This window comes from Mytilus edulis, chromosome 10 (assembly GCF_963676685.1).
Source record: "Mytilus edulis chromosome 10, xbMytEdul2.2, whole genome shotgun sequence".
NCBI lineage: Eukaryota > Metazoa > Mollusca > Bivalvia > Mytilida > Mytilidae > Mytilus > Mytilus edulis.
The window spans coordinates 44,415,676-44,435,727 of NC_092353.1; the positions used below are offsets into that span (position 1 = coordinate 44,415,676).

At 31.1% G+C, this 20,052-nt stretch overlaps 1 protein-coding gene across 9 annotated transcripts in view; it reads left to right on the forward strand.

The window, feature by feature from the left end:
• The window catches only part of LOC139491274 (four and a half LIM domains protein 2-like), an 86,604-nt gene that overhangs the window by 13,437 nt on the left and 53,115 nt on the right, over positions 1 to 20,052 (forward strand). For 4 of the 9 annotated variants that reach the window (XM_071278822.1, XM_071278817.1, XM_071278821.1 and 1 more), the window contains exon 3: positions 1,003 to 1,026. The exons of the other annotated variants lie outside the window; for them this stretch is intronic. In XM_071278822.1, the coding sequence (XP_071134923.1) occupies positions 1,003 to 1,026 (24 nt within the window). The remainder of the gene's footprint in view (positions 1 to 1,002; positions 1,027 to 20,052) is intronic. 9 annotated transcript variants of the gene reach the window in all.

Sequence of the window (20,052 nt, forward strand, 5' to 3'; positions counted from 1 at the left end):
CAGGTAGGCATGAAAAAGATTTAAACAGGAGTTGTAAACATAAGCACGTTAATTAAAGAGCAAACATATTTTTTTTACTATGATTTATTCCCATTTTATTATTATTTGTGAATAATCCTTTTCATTTTTTTTTTCATAGCAAGCTTGTGAATTTCATTGATATCTAAGGTTTTATCGTATCTGTAGGGTTCAAATGTACAACAAGGTGCAATCATTAGAATTCATAACATGTCCTACAACTAAAATTCATTGTCTTGTTTTCTAATTCATCAATTCCTACATTGACGTCAAATATTGTCCTATGAAAAGCAGATTAAATCAGTCAAAAGAAAAAAGTCGAAAAATATAAGATCCATTTTTTTGTTGTTGGTTGTTTACAATTTAAATTACACTTTTTCCATTTATAAACACAATTTCTCTATTTAAATGGTTATCAGATCAATTTAACTTCTTCATTGGAGTGTAATTGAATTGGACTGTATAAATCTATTAATTATCAAGATCTTAGTTTAAACACATGAAATTAAAGCCCACAATGTCACTTTTGTTGTAATTTTTCTCTCTTTCATCTTACCTGCATTTTTTTAATAACATAGCTATTATACAAGTAAAGCAACATGTATATAGATGTACAACGAAATAACATTGCATATAACAAGATGATTTAGTAATAGACATTAGAATCATTAATGAAGTCGAGGGGAGCAATACTGACATATTGATCAGAGAGAAATTATCCTTTCATACAGCCACTTAAAATGTCTTTTTAGCGGGAGTTAGTTAGATTGTTGACCTTACGTATTATTTTGATTCAACAATGCTCTGTTTGACGGATTTCTTGTCATTTTTAATACTGATACTAGGGAGAAAAAGTTGTTAGTTACCTGTGAGGTGTAGATTTCACTAACGACTCTATGGAATTTATGTTTTTGTTTTATATTTGATTAGTATCGGGAGAAACAAGTGGCTTCTGTGACAGTTTGAGTATTTTTTTTGTTTTAGCCGATAAATACATTGACAATGACAGTGAGTATAGTGTTTCTAAGCTACAATTGAATTTTTTGTTTTGTTAAATTTTGCAAGTTTTTGACGTCGCTTTTTGCATTTTTTTAAACTGACAAGTGTTCTTTGTTGTACATGCAGCATTTGCTTCTGGCTGAATTTTGCAATCATCAACAAATTTTTAAAAAGATAAATTCATTTTAGCATTTGCTATTTTGTATTTATTTGGTAAATGAATGTATTTGATGATGTAAATGAGATAATTAGTGTAAACATATTTTATTACAGAATTTGTTGTGTACAGCTACAAAGAGTGAATACATAAATAAGAATATACAAGTTATTCAGTAATTAGAACTAGAAAACAACAACAGTACATTTATACGAATCTGTCTCCCTGGGGTTAATTAACTCATCCTATTCTGGGGGGGGGGGGGGGGAGGGGGAGGTGTGTACGGGGTCCTGATCCCGAAATCCTGGGCTTAAAAACATGAAATCCCAAGGTCCTGATTTTTAATAAATTGAAATCTCAAAATCCCAAAATTTAAATAAAAGAATTCCCTGATCCCGAAAGGGTCAATCCTGAAACCATGAGCTTAAAAACACCCGATCCAAGAGTTCCGATAAAGGGCCTATCCCCCTCTATTCTGATTTGAAATTTGGTGAAAACATCTAAACATTTTTGGTATGATGTAAAATGATTTTATATACAAACCATTTGTCAATTTATATTTTTAAAATAGAATTTACCAATTCTCAATATTAGTTTTAAGAGTTTATTATAGTTGAGAGCCAAAAGTGAATTAAAGAGAGTGTGACATCTCCCTCTCCCTTGATAGAAATATAAAATTGTTAATGTCTTTTAGCTTTACATAACCATTTAAGAGTCATATTAACAAGTGGCAAATTGATCCACATTTCTCATCCTATTTTAACCTTTTAACCTTTTAAAATGCTTACAGACAGATATTGGAATGTGTTCAGCATACTCTTCAGGGGGCCCACTGACTGCCCCTGAAAGGGGGCCCGCTCCTGTCATGCTTCAGTGATTTCCTTTTAATCAACCAAAATTTTTCCAGAAAAGTGACCCCTCCCTCTTTAAATACACGGCGTCTCTGGTTCCAAGTCTTATGATTTTTACCTTTACCGTACCTATCTGCTTTATCTTCTTTGAAAAGAAATTCGGTCATTATAATGATTTTTCCTAGTATTCTTATATAAGTATCACCATCAATTACCTGTCAGTAAGATTTGTCAGGGAAATCTGTCATTTTTTCTATGATCATTCTGTGATAATGATCAAGTATGTCCAGGATTCAAGATTTTTCTCTTTACAGCAAAACTATATTCTTCTGTGTTTACTTCCAATGTCAACAAATAGATTGATGGTTGTTGAGTAGGTCATATCCTTTAGTTAGTCAGTATTTTGGCACCATCTCTGTCCCAATTAATTTTCACTTATTTTACATTTGTTAAGACACTGCAAAAATTTTCCCCATCAGACTGTTCCATAAATATACATGTGAAGAAATATTAAGAAAACTAAAATTTACCCATTTAAAATGTTTTTGCTGAAATAAAAAAATAAAAATTGATAAAAATAGTCTTGATAAAATTTCATATGTCAGAACAAAATTAAAACATATTATACACTATCAATTTTTTTTCAGATTTCAACATTTGTAGCTTTTACAGAAATTAAGGTTCACCCTGCTTACTTTATAAGGCTTTTGTAAAAACAATTGTATCTAAAGACCTCTAAAGGATATCCTGAAGTTGAATTGTGGAGATCCTTAAATATTTCAGGATATCATGAAAACAAAAATAGGGAGATCCTGAAATCCAATTATGAAAGTTGCGAAATATTTTTTTAATCCTGATATATTATAATTAGTCCAATTTAGGTCACTATATCCTGCATTTTGTACTTGAGTAACTGTTTCAAAGTTGACTTAAATTTGTTCTACAGTGCTCATAAATCTAAAGTTGGAGCAACTATGTTCTACAGATGCAACTATAATCAAAAAGGACTGTCAAGCCTCCTTTTAAACTCATTAAACTTATAATATTTCATAGCTGTAAAAAATCTATGTATAGTTCTTTTGAAACTATAGAAGTCTTAAAGAAAATAAGTGCAAAAATGTTTTAAAATATTTCACTGGAAGGGGTCTATGTACCACCACATCAAAATTGAAAGTTTGTATCTAAAATCTAAAATGGGAGCCATTTTTACAATTTTATTTTGAGAAATTAGTGAAATGTATGAAAATGTCATTATAAATACATTACATTAGTAGTAAGTAAATGATATTGTAGGGATCATTACCCAATGAGTGATTTTAGTGAAGGTTACTATTCATTAATACATCCTCTTTTTAACTTGTTTTGCTGTCTGAATCCACAATATTTGTTTTTATGCCCCACCTATATATTAGAGGGCCATTATGTTTTCTGGTCTCAGAGTCCATTCATTTGTTTTTTCCTCCGTCTGTCTGTCTATCCAGCTTCAGGTTTAAGTTTTTAATTAAATTTTTGGTCAAGGTAGTTTTTGAAGAAGTTGAAGTCCAATCAACTTAAAAACTTACTACACATGCACCGTCCCTGTGATATTATCTTTCTAATTTTAATGCCAAATTAGATTTTTGACCCCAATTTCACAGTCCACTGAACAAAGAAAATCAAAGTGCGAGTGGAGTATCTGTGTACTATGGACACATTCTTGTTTGTAAAGTGTTTTGTCATAAATCAGATCCTTGCCAGTTTGTTTTTCTCATTTGAATTGTTTTCATATTTTGTCCTGTCTGGGCCTTTTTACATTTGATGTGACCATGAGAGGTCATATTGTTGTTATGTTGCTGCACAAATAATGGCACTCTTCCCTTGCCCTTTTGACTGCTTACTCAAGAGCGGATCTAGCCATTTTCTAAAAAGGGGTTCCAACCCCTGGACACCTTGGATCCACCACTGTAACTAAAAGTATTTTGTATAAATACATGGACATTATCAAGTGCAAAATAACATTCCTTTTCGCCTGTTAATTATCCATCATCCAACATAACTTGTGGTCATCTGATGTTCAATACTTCAGAACTTTGATTATATCTTGCTATACTGTAATGGTTTTGGTCATTGTTGAAGGTTGTGCTTACATATTGTTCCACATTATATGGACTCTGGTTGTTAGTTGGGCCACCCTAACCTTCTCTGTTTGGTGTTGCTTTCTCAGGACTTGTAAGTTTGGGTAAGTTAGTAGGGATTTTTTATTTATGTCATATTAGTTTCATATTTTAGACAGAAAAATAACTTTAGAGCAAAAAATCTTTAAAACAAAATTTTTGAAACAATTTCTATAAATTTTTTTTTGGTAGGCTACAATTGTACTTGTTAGGTGGGTAGGTCTACGCAACATCAAATAATATAAATTTTATTTTTGGCCTCGTCTAAATGACAAGCATTATTCTTATATTCGTTAACAAATTTCTATAGGAAGATGTTTACAAGCAATTTAACTTGAAATGACAGATTTTAAAGTGAGTGGCGGAAAATTTGCCTTACAGCTCTACAGCATTTGCATAATAACTTAAACAAGTTGTCATGCCGAATTTATACAGGTCTAAACAAATAGGAAGCATGTCAGTACCACCTGACTTAGTAATGAATTTAAACCATATTTATAATTCTTTACATATATATGCATTTTACTGCCATTGACTTTAAAACACATCAGCATACATCATTTAGAATGGTTCCTTGTACATTTTATTTCCTTTTACAGACAAAAATCACTGATTAAGACTTTTGTACAAATTATTTCAAACTGAGTTAACTTTGAATGTAGAATGTTTGTAGTCTGCCCGGAGACATAGAAAGACTTTGAGAACCTATTTGTCTTTTTTTATTGGTGCCGAGCTAAAGAAATTGATCAGTTGATGGCCATTAATATAATTTTTGTGTGTATACATTTGGTATAAACCATTCTTTTGACATAAAACAATTTTTCTCAGATATCTAATTCAAATATATTTCAAAGTCTTTTCATTATCGAACAGAAAGAAGGCATCAGTTCTGGGGTTTTGCATTTATTGAATAGTTTTTCATATGTAGGTCTTTAGACAGGAATCAAGAACAGTGTCTCTGATTCTGATCTGCCTGTAATTTTAGTGAGTTCAGGAAAAAAACATTGATTTACTAGTATGATATTTTCTGATGGGTTGAAAATAAAATTTTGTATGGCTATGCAAATACCGGTACTGTTATTAAATCTGGATTCATTCCTGGGAAATAAATTGAAAAGAACCATTATTTTAGATGCAGTTAATTAATATATCAATCAAAGGAGATGTTGGGTATATACATGTATTAAGGAGTTAAAAACACTTGATTTAAGGCAGTATAGACCTTAGTTAAGGGTCATAGCTCTTTAAGATTGCTGGTACTTTTATGTCATCAGTTTTCATAAATATTCTCAAATTCAACAAGTGGTGTTAAAAACAACCAATCAATCAATCAATCAGTCAATCTAAGCTGCTATTTTATGCCCCACCTACGATAGTAGAGGGCATTATGTTTTCTGGTCTGTGCCTCCGTCCGTCCTTTCGTCTGTCCGTACGTCCGTTCGCTTCAGGTTAAAGTTTTTGGTCAAGATAGTTTTTGATGAAGTTGAAGTCCAATCAACTTGAAACTTAGTACACATGTTCCCCATGATATGATCTTTCTAATTTTAATGCCAAATTATAGTTTTGACCCCAATTTCATGGTCCATTGAACATAGAAAATGATAGTGCGAAGTTCAGGTTAAAGTTTTTGGTTAAGGTAGTTTTTGATGAAGTTAAAGTTACATCAACTTGAAACTTAGTACACATGTTCTCTATGATATGATCTTTCTAATTTTAATTCCAAATTAAAGTTTTGACCCCAATTTCATGGTCCACTGAACATAGAAAATGATAGTGCGAGTGGTACTATGGACACATTCTTGTTAATTATGTTTCACATGAATGCTTAAAGCATTGATGAACCTGACAAATACAAACACATTACTGATGTAAAGAGTTGTCTTCCTAGATACAGTTCTGAATGGGCTTCATGATGCCCAGAAAATTGCAAATTGCCTGTTATTTCCCTTCAAGTAGACAATACTGTGGATTCATTTATTTTGGTGGGTATCAATTTTTGTGAACTCCGTTAAAATTGCATTTTCGTGGATATTTAATTTCGTGATTTTGACAAAGCTTGCTCATTGGTGGCCTTTGGTTGTTGTCTGCTCTTTGGTCAGGTTTTTTTCTGCTCTTTGGTAGGATTGTTGTCTGCTCTTTGGTCGGGTTGTTGTCTCTTTGACACAATCCCCATTTTCATTCTCAATTTTATAATAGCCTATAGAACATTTGTATTTCGTTAAATGTTTGAATCTACAAAAATTGATATTCCACGAATAATTATGAATCTACAGTACTGGTCCTACTCAATAGTCATGTTCATAGATATTCAGGAATACTTAACTGTAGGTCTATTATTTCAACTAAGAATGATTTGCTCAATTTTCTAACACCCATGGGTCAAAATTAATCATTGTCTCATTGCTGACCTTTGGTTAGAAATATTTCTTTGATAGTCCTAATTGATCGAGTGACCATGGCCAGTTTGTAACTTGGACAATGATTTGAAGAGAAAAATTGAGCTGTCTCTTATATTGATATAAGTATCATATGAGAGAATCAATACTGTAGACTGTTCGTGGATAGCTACAATAATGACTATTTATTACATAGATAATAGTACAGATAGACTAACAGCTTGACAGCTTCTTACATCATTATATCAACATGAATGTGTAAACAATCATCACTGTAACATAATATAGACAATTGTTCTTGTAACTTATTCTTTTCCTCAATTGTTGTGGTAGTCATTCGCCAAAATTGTTATTTAATTTTGTGATGGAATCATAAATTTCTAACAAGTTGCCAAGTTGGTTTGTTTAGTGACTAGGTATTTGTAGTAGACAGGTGCTAGACTGTTACCCTCCCACAACATACTTTGAGGTGTTGAAAGTGGCAAAATCATTGGCTTATAACCACCATTCTGACATTTTATTTCCTCATTGATTATTTCAGTAACTAGGGGTATCTGTTGCTGTCAGTTTTTCCGATTATTCATAATTTTTTTATAATGTGGACTCATTATCTAACCATGGAATATCAATTTCCATGGATTTTGTTGGAAATGACATTTGAATATAAGACATAGCTTGTTTAAATTTAGGTTTATATCAAGGAAAATACAAGTTTCCCTAAATCACAAAAAATAAAGGAATCCAAAGTATGATATAAGTTTAGTATTGCCAGCCATATAGAATGGACTCAGCAGATAATCATGTATAGAATGTTTTTATCTACCAGCCTTTAAAACATCTTTAGAGCTTACACACACTACAGAGCATGAAACATTGCCATCTATTCTAAATCTCCAATCCAACAGCATAACATAGTAGTCCCTTCATAGATGGTCCCTTCTGATTTATGGAACTACATATATATTTATGATAAAAACATTGACTTTTTATAAGTCTCACTTCAAATGTTGACTTGCCATGACAATCCCCCTTTTTTCGAAATGGATCCGCAGCTCTTATTACTGGTATAAATCAACATTTATGCGGTATTTTCAAAATTGAAAATTCTGATGTTTTGAGGTCATGGAGCAATGCAATATTTTGTTGAAGTTTGCTCAACTTAAGCAAAATTTTTATTGCAGGTATTCAATTTGTGGTATTAAAACATACAAACCACTGCCTAGATTTGACCTTGAATAACATACAAACTACTGCCTAGATTTGACCTTGAATAACATACAAACCACTGCCTAGATTTGACCTTGAATAACATACAAACTACTGCCTAGATTTGACCTTGAATAACATACAAACCACTGCCTAGATTTGACCTTGAATAACTTTTCTAGTTTTACCATCATTCCTGTCCGCTAACCTATCCCTCATTTCTTCTTTACTATGAAAGATATGTATTATATAATTATATTACTTTGTTTTTCTTACAAAAAATCCATTAATAGAAAGTCATTATCATATTATCACAGTGGTACAAAATGGGAAAATTGCTGAAGACAAATCAGTTGTCATGTTTTGCTAAGATTAGATATGTTCAGCATATTTCTGTACTGTGTTTTGTGAATTACACAGAAAATTAACCAAATAACAATAGATATGGCTACAAAAAGTTTCTATAATTGCAGAAATCTGAATTACACAGAAAATTAACCAAATAACAAAAGATATGGCTACAAAAAATTTCTATAATTGCAGAAATCTTTTATCTATTTGAAATATTGTTAAGTAAAAAAATGTTAACGTGGTAAAAATATCAGAATTCTTCAAAGCCTGTTTGTTCTTTGAGATATGTGCTGTGTTGCATTTTGAATGTATCATTTACTGTAATAACCTTTACTAAGGATCCTCAAAGTCAAAAGTTTAAAAAAACAAAATTTATGAAAATTATTTTGAATAGAAGGACTTGAAATGTTTAATTATCATCATAGAAAGCCAACTTTTGTATTGTAGATTGTCAAAAGGGTATGCCGTTTTTTAACTGTTAGTATACGTTGATTTTGGCCAACTTGAATTGGTTTTTAGAATCTCATGCCATATTTAATTTTAGTTTTTAAATTATTCTTTAAAATTCTCAAAAAAGCATTAAAAAAATAGAAAAAAAATAATTTCTATTCTCCATGCAATTTTCATGGGAAAAAAGCGGAGGAGCAAAAAGTGTTATGGCATACAACTAAGAATGGATATTTATTTATGGTGTTCATTTATTTTTTCATTTAATTCATTTTTAGACTCTCATGTCATGTTATATTTCACATTTTCAAAAAAAACCTCCAAAAAATGAAAATTTGACCTTTCTGTCCTACTATGAATCAGAATGTGTAAAAGGAAGCTGAGAAACCAAAATTTTTATTACATAACATAAGGTTAAGAAAAGACAATTATAGATTTTTGTCAAATTTTCAGAACAGAAGTGGTTGAATTCTCAAAATGAAGATGTTTACTTTTTCTTAATTTATTCTGTGTATAAGTGTCTTTTAAATAGATTCAAGAGATGGCTGAGGGCAAATAAGTTAAAACTGAGACTACTATAACACATATGTGTTATAGTAGTCTCAGGTTAAAATGAAGGTTGGGGAAAAAAAGGGGGGGGGGAGATATCTATGAAAAACATTTTAATGTGCCTTGACATTGCACTATGAAATTTTTGTGTTCTCAATTTATTATGCAATAAGGAAGCACGACCAATCCAATTGTTTTCAAAGAACAACACTATCAGATATATGGATTACTGATATCTTGTTAACCGATTTATTTCCAACCTTTTTGAATTGGTTTTATTCAAAACATACATTTTATTCTTGATCCATTATTGATTTAATGATGACCGTATTTAGAGGTATTTAAAAAAACAGATAAATACCAGCAGAAATGTTGTAAGGTATCAACAGGTGACAATTGTACAGGTATATGTGGCTTTGATCTTTTGGTAACATGGATTTCAATCAAAACGTACCATTATCTGTATGTAATCAGTAGGTCGGGAAGGGTTAATTTAAGTCTAATGTCCTGTATCACATTAAAGTTTTACTTTCATTTAAAATGAATTAAAATTTTGATAAGGTGTATGCCTAGCTTGTTCAGTTTATATAATTAAAATTCATGTACAGTTCTATAATATGTAAATTGGTAATTACAATATAGCAATGATGTCTTCTGGAAATTTGTTTTCTTCTTTGGAAATAAAAATTCCAGATATCATAATTTCATGTGATGAGGTAGGCGTATTTTGCTTATTTACAATAAATTATTTTTTCATAGTTGGTAATAAAATTGAGAATGGAAATGGGGAATATATCAAAGAGACAACTAATTGACCAACAGCAGATAACAGCTGAAGGTCACCTAAATGGGTCTTTGACGCAGTTAGAAAATCCCACAACAAGCAGTGGTCCTCAGCTGGCCCAGAAATAAAATTGTGTACTAGTTCAGTGAAAATGGACTTCATACTAAACTCCATAAATTTCATAGCTTATTTCTGTCTAGAGATTTTCCCAGTTTGATGCCTATATAATGTGATAAAACAAATTCTGAAGGTCATCAAAATCTTTTAAGTAAAAGTAGAAACCACACAATCCTCTTTCCCTTTAAAAAACAGAACAGGCTTGTTTATCATGTTGTAATTGGATCCTTAACAAAATGGTTTACTTTTCAGAGAGACTTATTTGATGTTGGAGATTTAATCCCATGGCCATGCACTTCTTTCTCTCCCAATTTTGGGAAAAACATATATAGACATCTCAATCCCTAAACACCAGTGGATCCAGGTGGAGGTTTCTGGGGGTTGGAACCTATTTTTTTTAGGACGATCAATGCATTTGATGCAAACATATAGTTGGAACCCCCTTTTGAAAATGGCTGGATCCGTCCTGGCTAAACACCATGTTGGTGGTCTTGTGGTAGTGTGCTCAAATGTGGGAGGTGCGGAATTGAACCCAAGCAGCCTGGTCAAACCCAAAATTTGAAAATTAGCTTTTGCTGCTTCTCCACTAAAGTATACAGCATTAAGAAAAAAAATGCAAAAACTGGTTGACCCAGAGTTTGAATTATGAGTCAGCTTGGGATATAAACATGTCTCCTGCAGACTGCTACCTTGTAAACCTAAGCAAGTTATATATCTGCATCAGCCTGTGGGCCTAATACAGAGCAGGATTCACATTTATACAATGTAATTATATAAAAAACGAAGATGTGGTATGATTGACAATGAGACAACTCTCCACAAGAGACCGAATGTTCTCGTCCTTCATATCTTTAAATGTGCCACTGGATGTTGAACAGTTGTCCATCTATCCATCAATAGGTTCAGAAAATTAGAAAAAGAATTAAATGCTTAGTATAGCAACATTTTTTCTTACTCCTAGTCCTTGGCAGGGTGATCAATCTTTGATGCATTCCTCTAAAAAATAGAATTTGTTATAATTTTTCACAGAAGTGTTAAATCTGATGCATTTCTTTAAGGTCATGTAACAAAGGGTATAAACAGAGGAAGTCAACACACATAAGTTATTAGTTGTCCATTCTTGATTGTTCTCCTCATTTCCAGACTTAATACAAATTCAAGCTGAAAATGTTAATTGCTTATATGATAGTTATTAATTTTGATTTTATTTTTGTTATATTGTCATAATTAAGAATTAATGATGAGCAAAAATTTCTGAGATCATAGATAGGTTTCTTTGCAACATGTTTCTTTTGCATATTCTTTACAGAAACATGATTTAGTGTATTACAATAAAAAAAAAACATCTGGAACTTGTAATTTTCAAATCAGCAAGCTATACAGATACTGCTGATGAAGACTAAACTGGCAATTTTTTGAAATGAGAATGAAACTTTATAAAATATTTACTAATGAAGCAGCTCTTTTATCTTATTGCAAGTGAAGGTTTGATCAAACAAACGTCAGTCAATTAGAGAAACTTCTATTAAAATTAGAAAATCGGAAAAGTGGACTATAGGAAATATTGGCATAATGTTGATTATCAGAGGTATTTGCAATAACAAGCTTGGGAAACTCCACGTTCAACTTTTAAAATTGTGTTGTAACAGATTTTGCTGAAAAGGCTTTTTATTACAAATACCAGTGACATAGCTTATTTATACAGAAAATTGTTTCAATCTTATGTTTAGTCTGACAGACACAGCCCTTGGGATATTTGGTTTTAAATCTAGACTGGTGAAATTGTTGACCTTAACTGACCAGACACTGACCATACTATCAATTACATGTATTGGTAGACTGTTGTTTCTGTAAACTTTTACACAATCATCATGATAGTATTATGCAGCTAGAAAATTATGGGTGGTCAAATATGTTATAATTGTATAATACCCTGAAGGGCATCCTTGGCTGAACGGTCTTAGCAGTGCATCTACTGTTATAACTAGGTTTTGAGTTCGAACCTTGCTAATGACAAGGACGTTTGACTATGATCTTTAATGCCTATGATTGAAAGTTTTCCCGTTACATGTTGAGGAATCTTTTCTTCATACTCTGGCTTCCTCCACAAATTAAAACTGGCCGCCTAATACAGTAAAGTGTGATAAAAATGGTGTTAAACCCCAAACTAGTAATCAATCAAGCTGTCCTTGTTTATTTATAGGGCGATCATGGGAGGCGCATGGCCTAGGCCTTCCCGGTTTTTAGAGAAAATTTTGGTAGCTTTAGTAGAAAATCGCAGAAATATGACTGGAACGTGCCTCTTTTTTCCAGTCATAGTATAGCCACTGCCCCTCCCCCCACCCCCACCCACCCACTTTTTCTGAAATCCTATATCTGCCACTGATTACTGTCTATTATTCACAAAATGTCACAAAATGTTATTTTTATCAAATTTTGAGGTGAGGGGGTATTAGGCTTTGATTTGGCCCAAAATAATGTGCAAATATAAAAGTCGGCAAACAAGATAATGAACCTGTTATCAACCAGTTATTTGCCTTTAGCAGAGAGTGACAAGGGTTATTCTTAGTCTACAGTTGTAACATATACATTTTATATGCAAAACACAATGTTTTCACAACAAATATGTGATTATATCTTTTTCATAATCATGAATCATTAGTCTTTTAAATATCAGTGATAAAATATATTATGAATTATGTCTTGCATAATATAAATTACCTTCAAACAATAAGTACTTAAGAAGACCTGCAAAATCTACTAGAACCCCTCAAGTTGATATCATCCTTTCCAGAAAAGATATTTTGCCACTATATCTAAGTAAAGATGTCGCTGCCAAATAACTTTTCGGGTAAAGGAGTTGCTAATATCTAATTTCACAAAAAACATGCATTAAGAGACTATTTTTTTGTCAGATATGTCATATGTGCATTGTTATTATTACATCACAATGACAAACGACATTTTTGCACTAAATTAAACAGAAATTATGCACAGTACAACTTAACAACAGCATTGCTATTTATCTCAAGTGACAGCATATAATTTGGTTGGATGAGTAAAGAAAAAACTCATCATTAATTGTAAGCTAGGTAAGTTAGCTATAGCATTGTGTTAAAGATCATTGATCATTCATTCTGTATTTGATATTCATTCACAGGTGACTTTTCAAGCTGGGTCGCACCCAGTGCAGAGCATACCCTCAGTTATTCCTCTAAAAACAAAGCTAAAAGGTAAAAAAAAACAGAAAATTTTGTGTCAAAATAGGGTTCTCTAATACTTAATTCTCTGGCGAGCATCCGCCTTAAACAATCCTAAATCCAAGCCTGATTCATTCATTCTAGATTATGTTAGGTCCTCAATGGCTTTATGTATCTTTCATTATATTCTAAATATAATGCTGGATAATAAAAACTGCTGATAAATTTATCATAGAATTAGCTCAATATTCGATTACACTTCAAATAGCTAAATAAACTTCCAGTCAATTGCTATATATAGTTCAAAGATTATGGGCTAGTTGAGACCCATTACAACTCTATAAATGCATAAATAGATGGTATTTTAACATTGATTATTGGTGTAATAAACCTTATCAAGCCCATAGCAATAGAGGAGATTTAATACCTTGATATTACAACTTATTGAAGAACTACAAGCTTTGACCATTAGAGATAATAAACCTTCCAGTGACTGCTGAGGGGAAGTACAATTAATTGGGTCAAAATCTGATGTTCAAATACTGTGAAATAACATTTCAATGCTGATAATAAATATAAAAAAGAAGATGTGGTATGATTGCCAATGAGACAACTCTCCATAAGAGACCAAAATGACACAGATATTAACAACTATAGGTCACCGAACGACCTTGTTGAGCAAAGCCCATAAAGTAACTAATAAAGAATAAAGTAGCCTAATGGCTATGGTTGTTTTTCTGTTTATTAATGAATTTCAAAAAAAGTTGTCCATGAATTTTAAAGATTTGTAATTTACACTCATTCCATCTCCTTAACTTAATGTATTCTATGGACATAATATTGACAGAAAATATGATTCGATATTAAATGAAGTCTTAACTGAGTCATGAATCATTATATGTCAGAAATGGTATAATATTGGGATAATTGTTGTTGTCAATGAATGAATCTTATTGTGACAACCAAAGGGGTCATTGAAAGTTATGTAGTCAAGTCTTGAAAGATACATTAGAGCAAATTTCCTAATGCTTGTGGAGTAAAACTTTGTTTGACTTGCTTGCTTTGTTGGTATAAATGTTTATTCAAGCTTTGTAATTAAGATTGACAACTTCAAACAATATATATAAGCATAGTTAAAATTGTATATATTATATTTAAATTTTATGGGATGTTATCCCAATTATAATTGTACAATATACAAACATTAAGCAAGCAGCTTACCAAATTCTTGCTCTACCTGCAGTAGGAAATTAGCTGTAAAACAAATATATATTTTTAGATATTTAATTAATGTATGTGGTTTATAGGAATGACTAAATTATGATTATCATACATACAATTATGAAAGACTGTGACGAAAATAGACACATGTAGTTGGGGGAAGAACAGCTTAAAGTGCATCAATGTTTGTATTAACATTATAAATGCTGCAAAATTTATCGCACCACTAGTTAGGAATGAGCAGCTAAAAGTACATAAAGTTGTTAGGAATAATCAAATAATATTAGATACATGTAGTTAGACATAAGCATTTAAATGCAGGTATAATTAAAAAAAAACTTAATTTTTTTGCAGTTGAAAATGATTAAAGTAATAGTAAATGCATTTTGTTACGATAAACTATGTACTTTATGTCACTTTGATGTCATTTCAGATCTAAAATGAAAAGTTGTTTTAATTGCAATAATTAGTGTTTTGACTTTGTCAGTTCTTTTAAGTCTTTGCTCTATTGGTGGGTGTCTAATTGGCAGTTATCTCTTATATTATATTTTTGGATGGATACAAAAAATAAGGAGTAAACAAAAAAATGTGTATGCTTACATTATGAAATGAAAAAACCACTGAAGATGCAAATTAAAGATGTTGATTAGTAGTGCTTAGCCACTTGTAAAATATTCCTGTGTCATTTAGGTTAGACAATGTTAGACTCTCACTGTGTAGTGATCTGTCAGTTCCAGAGAGAAGTAATTATACTGTCTGCTTGATGAAATGATTACTTTAAACTATGGATTATACTAATAGAACCTTTGTAGCTAAATTTAGAAAATAAAAAGAAATGCTGCACTAAGCTATTATGCAATATTTTTTTCTTCTCACAATTTTTTACTTTGGAAACCCCTCAAAATCATAAATAAAGAATAACAAAAAAACATGCCCTTCTCATCTACTAAGCTTGAGGACATTAGGTGCATGCTTATATTAAATATTCTCAACAGAAGTTGCATTGATATATACCCCACATTTGCTTTTATTCATAGTTTTTAAAAGCCTTCCTGACCCTACTGGATTACTATATGGTCTTTAGTCAAGGAATTTATGATGTTTTTGGGATCTTACATACACACTACAGATTTTAACCCACAGCTCATTAAATCCATTAAAGTTAAAGATAATAAATTTCTTTATGTATGAAAATATTATTTTTACGCCTTTTAGTAATACAATAACTTACATAGTATAGAACTAAAGTATATCATATGGGGAAATCTCACTGTAGAAAATGATTATATCATAGTCGAAAATCTCAACCTTTTATAATGCTGCTTTTGTATTACTTAACTTTTTACAGTGTCAAGGACAGTGGAAAGCAGGCAAAGAATGTGAAATTGATAAATTTTGTCACACCCAGTATTTTTTTGTAAAATTGATTAAATTTCTTTTTTACCCAATTAAAGTCAGTTGTTTCTTTTTTCACTGTATTTAGGCATTTCTTTTCAGATAAGCTGCATAAATCTGTTAATATTAGGCTAATTTTTTTTGCAATTTTTAAAATGTCTTTTTTATTGCAGTCAGACACTTTATTAGTGGATGGAACATTTTTATAAAAATTAGAAGATGAGATATGATTGCCAATCAGTCAACTATCCTCTAGACAGCAAATGATGAAGATGTTTAAATATGTAAAGACACAGTTATATAGTTTTGATTTGACTATACATCTGTTTTATTCATAAATATGAAAATAAGAAAATGTTATATAATTGCCAATGAGACTGATCACCACCAGAGACTAAAAGAAATCACAATTTGAAACCAACATCATCTTTATACCCAGATCAAAACTGCACATAGCTAAATTGAAAAGAGATTTTGTCTTCTTTGAAAAATTATGTGTTTTGAATATTTTGAAAACAGTATATTTAAGTGAATGTAGTTGGGAAGTTATATATATATGTTTGACTGTTTCAGTTGTACTAACAGCAATTTTAATTAGAATACAGTGGAATTATTCCAACAGTACAGCAATAATACAGAAATTAAATTTGAAATTGATTTGAAACAAATGTTTTCTCACATATGCTGCTAACCATTAAAGTAATTAAAGTAATAATAATACTTTGTTGAACGTTTTCCGTCAAGAATGATATTCTGTAACGACCACTTTAGCTACACTATAACTGTGATAAATACATATTTATAGAACAGAACGAAATGTGTTGATCAAAGACATTGAACGACATGCTTACAAATTGACTCACTACATCATTTTGACGCTGTGTTAGCTTTGTTTGCTATAATTATGTCGAGGATCTAAATTCATCAGGCTATTTGACGTGTAAACATTTCTTAGCAAACACGATACTCCAATATCGTAGAAATTGAGCCTTGGTAGTGGATCGTAGAGAGGTTTTGATGGCTGGTTTTCATTGTTTTTTAATCTGATGGTTTTGCAATAGTAATTAAGGTTCTTATAAAGAGATCAATAGAACTGGATAACTGTTCTGTTTTAGAAACATGTAGAAATGAGTACATTTGTTCTAACTATTGGACACTTCGTATGCTAGTTTTTCTCTTAAAACATCTAGTAGAAGAAGAAGACAATTTTAAGAGATTAAAGACATAAAGATGTAGAAAATAAAACATAGAATAGAGTACATTTGTTCTAACTTTTTGACATTTTATATGCTAGTTTATGTCTTAAAACTTCAAGCAAAAATTGTGAAAAAATGTATTTTAAGCTCTTAATTTTACGATTTTGGTATTATTTCGTGATCGTATATTGTGTCTCTATTTATCCTCAACAATTCGTTCATTATTATATCACTTTCTTACTGTACATATTCAAAAAGATTTGTCCTTTCACAAAATCAATTGACCGAATTGTTTTTGCAAGGTTGCAGTATGCATGAACTGAGATTGACAGAGTTTCATTAGTAAAGGGCTTCACAAATTTTCACAAGTTGATTAGTTTGAAGAGTTGATTTCAAATTGCAATTGGTATGATTAATTGGAGAAAACGTTTCAGCCAATTGGTAATATGAAATGGCAAACCAGGCATGGATTCATACAAGGTCTCACCTGGCATATGCTCCCCTAAAAAAAACATGTAATTTAAAATCACAGAATTTTTTGGGTAAAATTAACATTTTGTAGGATTATTCAAGATTCATTAAGCTAATTTCCCAATGCATGTAAAGCAATACTTTGGTTAGCTTGCTTGCTTTGTTTGTATATTGTAATTGGGATAACTTCCAATCAAATTTAAATACAGAATGTATAATATATACAGGTTAGATATGCCTATATATATTGTTTGAAGATGTCAATGTTAATTACAAAGTTTGAATTAAGTTTTATGCAAACAGAGCAAATATAGCCTACCAATGTTTTACTCTACAAGCATTATGAAATTAGCTGTAAAACATTTTGACATATACTGTAAAATTGATATCACTACAGAACCAATGGGTATCTTTTGCATCAGTAATGTTTCAGCTTTTGTCTTTAAGACCTACAAGAGTTTCTGATAGATTTTTCATTAGTGATATAGACAGTAAGCTAGCTATGATACAAAGTAGACTTATCAGATGACCTCTGACCATGATGAAATATTTTCAATAATCATTGATTTACTTTTTCTGAATACTGGTATTAAGCTCCTAGGTAAACCAGATACGAATTTTAGCTTCCCAAACAATAGAAAGCAAGATTCATTTAATATCATAAATACAGTTTTGTAAATAAAAAATAAAGAAAGTTGTATTACAATAAATTCAGTAATTTGTTGATTAAAGGCCTATCCATATAAGCTAGTATCACTTAAAACAAAAATTTACCGATTCTCAACTGAAGTTATTATTGGAAGAGAAAATTGTTAGATAAATGAGAAAGATACAAGTTTATCATGGTGTAATATAGCATCCTATTTAATGCTGTCATTTAACAAGGAAGTCGATCCTGTCATTTGGTTTAATCTTCAGACAACAGAGAAGATTTTACGTTGATTACCGATACTATTTTCCTACTATTCTGAAGACAGACGCATGTAATTCGTTTTGTACCTAAGGCTTAGACATGGCACTTCTTGTCTGATAAATTATTTTAAATTAAACCTGGAAATAGATTAAAAGGTTGAATTTTTTGCTTTCATTTTCAAAGAAAAGTCAAGATATATTTTTTGATGCCTTCTGTACACTTTGATATTGAACATGAATGTTACTCTTTTATTTTAATTAAATAAGAAATGGAAGACAACTTTGAGATTTTATATAAAAAAAAAATCAATTAATCATCTGTTCTAATCCTATACAAATGTCATTTATTTGTGCATCATGTTCTGATTCATAATTTTTGATTTTCATGCCTTTTGATATAAATGGTAAAATCTTTGAAAATTATTAACATCAATAGCACATGTAGTAGATTTGAGAAAATTCATTAATGGTAAGAGTTAAACAAGGGTTTGTAAAAGGTTCCAAGTTAAGGTTAAAGCCCGGTAAGGAAAGTGTAAGAGTTTGGTATGAGTTATGGTTCAGGTTTAGGTTTAAAGTTAATTAAGGGTAGCTTTTACATTGGGACCTCCTAATTAAGAAGTTGAAATTTTTATTTCCAGATTTATTTTCATGTTAAGAAGGAACCCTGAAATTCTGGAAAATTGATACCTCACTAAGGATTATACTTTCAAAGTACATTGCACAAAGTACATTGTACATCAGTATAATTTTGAATTGACATTGAAAATGATTGTAAAGTTGCCTACTTCAGCGCTTTACAGTGGCGGATCCTGAAATTTTCATAAGTGGGGCCCACTGACTGTTTAAGAGGGGGACTGTCGCTCCGGTCAAGCTTCAGTGATTCCCTATATAATCAACCTATTTTTTCCAGAAAAGGAGGGGGGCCAGTGTCCCCCTGGCCTCCCCCCTAAATCTGCCTTTGCTTTATATCCAAATGACAGCAAATATGTTGGTTTTTGAACATAGTTAAATAGATAGACTATCAGTTTTATTTCCAAATTGAAAGTAACCAACTTTTAAGATAAAGAAGCCTTAATTTTTATGCTGCTGTCATAGAATATTTTGTTTTGCTGTAAGGTCCTTCAGTAGAAGAAAGAAATATTGTAATGAAAAAAAACTCTACATTAAACCACAAGAAGGTAAATTATTTTAAGTGGATAATACAATAAGTAATTATTTGGATGACCTAGTACATTAGCCACTTTTATTATGGTAGAGTTCTCAACAAAGTATAAAGTACTGTAAGGAGATAAATACTTTCAAGGTTACGCTTGCTTTGTTACTTTACTTTTGGTCATTTTAGGTTATATTAACTTCAATGTTTGTATTGTTGTTGGATTTTTATGTCCCATTTATGAGCATTATGTTTTCTGGTCTGTGCATCTGTCCCGCTTCAGGTTAAAGTTTTTGGTCGAGGTAGTTTTTGATGAAGTTGAAGTCCAATCAACTTGAAACTTAGTAAACTTGTTCCCTATGATATGATCTTTCTAATTTTAATGCCAAATTAGAGTTTTTACCCCATTTTCACGGTCCACTGAACATAGAAAATGATAGTGCAGATGGGGGCATCCATGTACTTGCTACACATTT